This window comes from Solanum pennellii, chromosome 9 (assembly GCF_001406875.1).
Source record: "Solanum pennellii chromosome 9, SPENNV200".
Lineage (NCBI taxonomy): Eukaryota > Viridiplantae > Streptophyta > Magnoliopsida > Solanales > Solanaceae > Solanum > Solanum pennellii.
Genome location: NC_028645.1, coordinates 80,878,507 through 80,881,379, shown reverse-complemented (window position 1 = coordinate 80,881,379; position 2,873 = coordinate 80,878,507). Strand labels below are relative to the sequence as shown.

The window sequence follows — 2,873 nt, the reverse complement described above, 5'->3', positions numbered from 1 at the left end:
GGGGGGGGGGGGGGGGGGGGGAGACATGCAATTAGCCAAAAATTGAGATGAAAATACCATGTGAAAAAAAATAGATGTTGGTTCTGATTAAGTCAACTACAGAATCTAACTTATGAGGTGAGGTTTGTCCAAAATCATATAAAAACGTGATAATATAATTAATATACACACCTAACATCAAATAAATAAAGAATTGGGACGAGTCTAACTTTGATATCATATAAAAAAATTAATCCTAATTAAATTTGCATCAACCCAAAAAACTAGCTAAGTTGATTAGGTAAGAGCTTTCCATAATCATACAAGGAGAACAAGTCTCACATCAATAACCAATGGTAGGAATACTCAAATGATCATCATTAATGTCCATGGAGATGATCAAAGAGAAATGAGTACAAATATTGAACACTCAAACTATTTTCATACTATATTTTAACTTGCAAATGTTCAACAAGTAATTAATTCCATGATGGATCTTTTGCTTGGCTTGGCTTAACTTATATAGAAGATTGCTCCATTTAGCTAAGAATTAAAAGCAATTCCTAAATTTACATGGTGCTATCAATGGCATAAGCCTAGGAAAATTAATAACTCATTGATGATCACTCAATTTTTAGACATTATTGCACTAGCTGACCATCATCATTTCTTGGCATGTGAAGATAAGGGAAAATGACACACAATTTGTGGATTAGATAAAATAATCCTTCTTGTTTACTTATTTTGAAGTTAATGGCACAAAAACTAGAAGAATAAACCATATATGTATCAAACACAAAAACATTGAGCCATAACAACAACAACAACAACAATAAACCTAAACAAGAGTGAGTAGAGTGTTAGCAGACCTTACTTCTATATATCTCGAGAGGCAGAGATGTTGTTTCAACAGACCTCCGATTCAAGGAAAAACATATCGAAAAAGAAATAACGAGTGAAGGAATCATATCAAAACAATATACAACATGTTGAGGCACAAATGTTTCTTTAATAATCCATACATATAACAATAGAAGAACAAAAGTACAACTTGCAAACAATGTTCATATACCTACACACTAAAAAAGTAAAAAGATATGTGTGTAATATATGCACATATTTCTTGAGATAGATATTGAAGTTTTTCTAAGGAACAAACTTAAACATTTTACTCACCAATTGGTCCCCTATTTTCCCCTTTTGCCTTCTGAATCAAGCACTTCAATGAGTAACCACTTTTCCACTTGATCTTTGTACACCATGACCATTTCTTCAAACTACTAAGTATAGAAATAAAAATTGATCTCTAACGACAATTAATTAATGATTACTATAACCAAGACGAAGCTCCAAATCGAGTTCACTTTCATCCACATCTTTCTTGCCTCCTCCTTCTTCATCATCATCATCAATAAGTGTAGGTCCAATTCTCAAACTAAGGTTATTACCATCATAATAATTTTCATGCCTCGTACGCGATCCATCGTGGTGTTGATTATAAACATGTTGGTTATAACTAGGGTTTTGAGGTAACTGAAAATGAAATTGATAACTATTCATTTGTGCCCTAGAATAGTGATCATGATGTTGTAATTCATCATGACTTGAAATAGGTGCATAATTATTATTATTATACCTTGAATTATCAAAGACATAATTAGCTTCCTTGGATAATTTTGTTGAAGATTCTTGATTATTTTGCTTGGCTTTCAACTTGTCTTTTCTATGAATATTCATGTGACCTCCTAAAGCTTGAGCATTTGTAAACCCTCTTTTACAAAAATTACACTCATAGGAACGCCCTATACCATCGTTGAATTTCTCCGATTCGCGATCGATCGTTGTGTCTTCACTTGAGCTATCGGAATAATTGTTGATTTTTTCCGATGCCATTTGATGATGGATGAAATTATGGTAGCTAGAATTATTATTTTTTTCAAGGTCGGAAAAATCAAAAACAGACTCGAAAATGAAACCCTCTCTCTTTGTGTTTTTAAAAATGCACTTTTTTTTCTTTTAGGAATTGCAAATTAAAGTAGTTTTGGTAATTCTTTAGTATAGTTGAAATGATCATTTTATAAGGACAATGACAAGGACAATAGATAAAATTTTTGTTTAGTTTTTAGGTAAAGGTTATTTTTCTTTATTTATTGTATTTTTAGTTGAAATTTGGACTAGTTTTACTAGCCTGCCGGCTTCCTATATACTTGCTTTCTTTCAATTATTATTTATTTATAAAAATAGCTTTGGATTTGAAATGTAAGGTAAAATTGTGTACAATCGTAAATTTAGAGAAAAAGAAAGGGCATTGGCACCTATGCTCTCATCGTAAAATCAGATATATATATATATATATATTTTAGAATATGTATAATATTATATTCTAGCATTCGTACTACAAAATATCTAAATGGTCCACGTGATTAAATGTTGAGCTTTTAACCTTGAGAATTAAGGATTCTCACGTCAATACATTTTACTTGGTGTACCCATGTTCAAGAAATCCTAGATGCGCCGCTGACTATATAGATAGGTTTTGTGATTGGATTCTTTTCTAGACCCTATGTATAGCAGGAATTTAATATACCGATCGAAATACCCTTTATTTATAAATGTAAGCACTTAGAATGAATGTATTTTATTATTTTATTAATTATTTTATTTGTCTCATACATCAACTTGTCCCCCCAAAAATGTCACACTATCTTATTTATATATAAAAAAAGATCTTGATTTGTTTTTTAATTTTGATTTAGCCTAAATGAGATGATTTAAGTTTTAACCTTTTCAAATCACAAATTTCATAAGTATTTTTTTTTCTGAAGTTTTATTCCAAGATATAAATTGTGATTTGTAAATGTTATTAATGTCACTTAATTATACACAATTTAAAA

The 2,873-nt window shown here is 30.3% G+C and overlaps 1 protein-coding gene across 1 annotated transcript; it reads right to left on the bottom strand.

Annotated features, from left to right (window-relative positions):
* Nucleotides 1-1,299: 1,299 nt before the first annotated feature.
* LOC107030466 (transcriptional regulator TAC1) lies at nt 1,300-1,872 on the bottom strand. Its single transcript, XM_015231741.1, has one exon. It carries the CDS (start codon nt 1,870-1,872, stop codon nt 1,300-1,302), a length of 573 nt encoding a protein of 190 aa, XP_015087227.1.
* Between the last annotated feature and the right edge of the window lie 1,001 nt (nt 1,873-2,873).

Bases quoted from the DNA above. Each gene is read 5' to 3' on its own strand.
- LOC107030466 (XM_015231741.1), bottom strand. From the start codon at position 1,872: ATGGCATCGGAAAAAATCAACAATTATTCCGATAGCTCAAGTGAAGAC.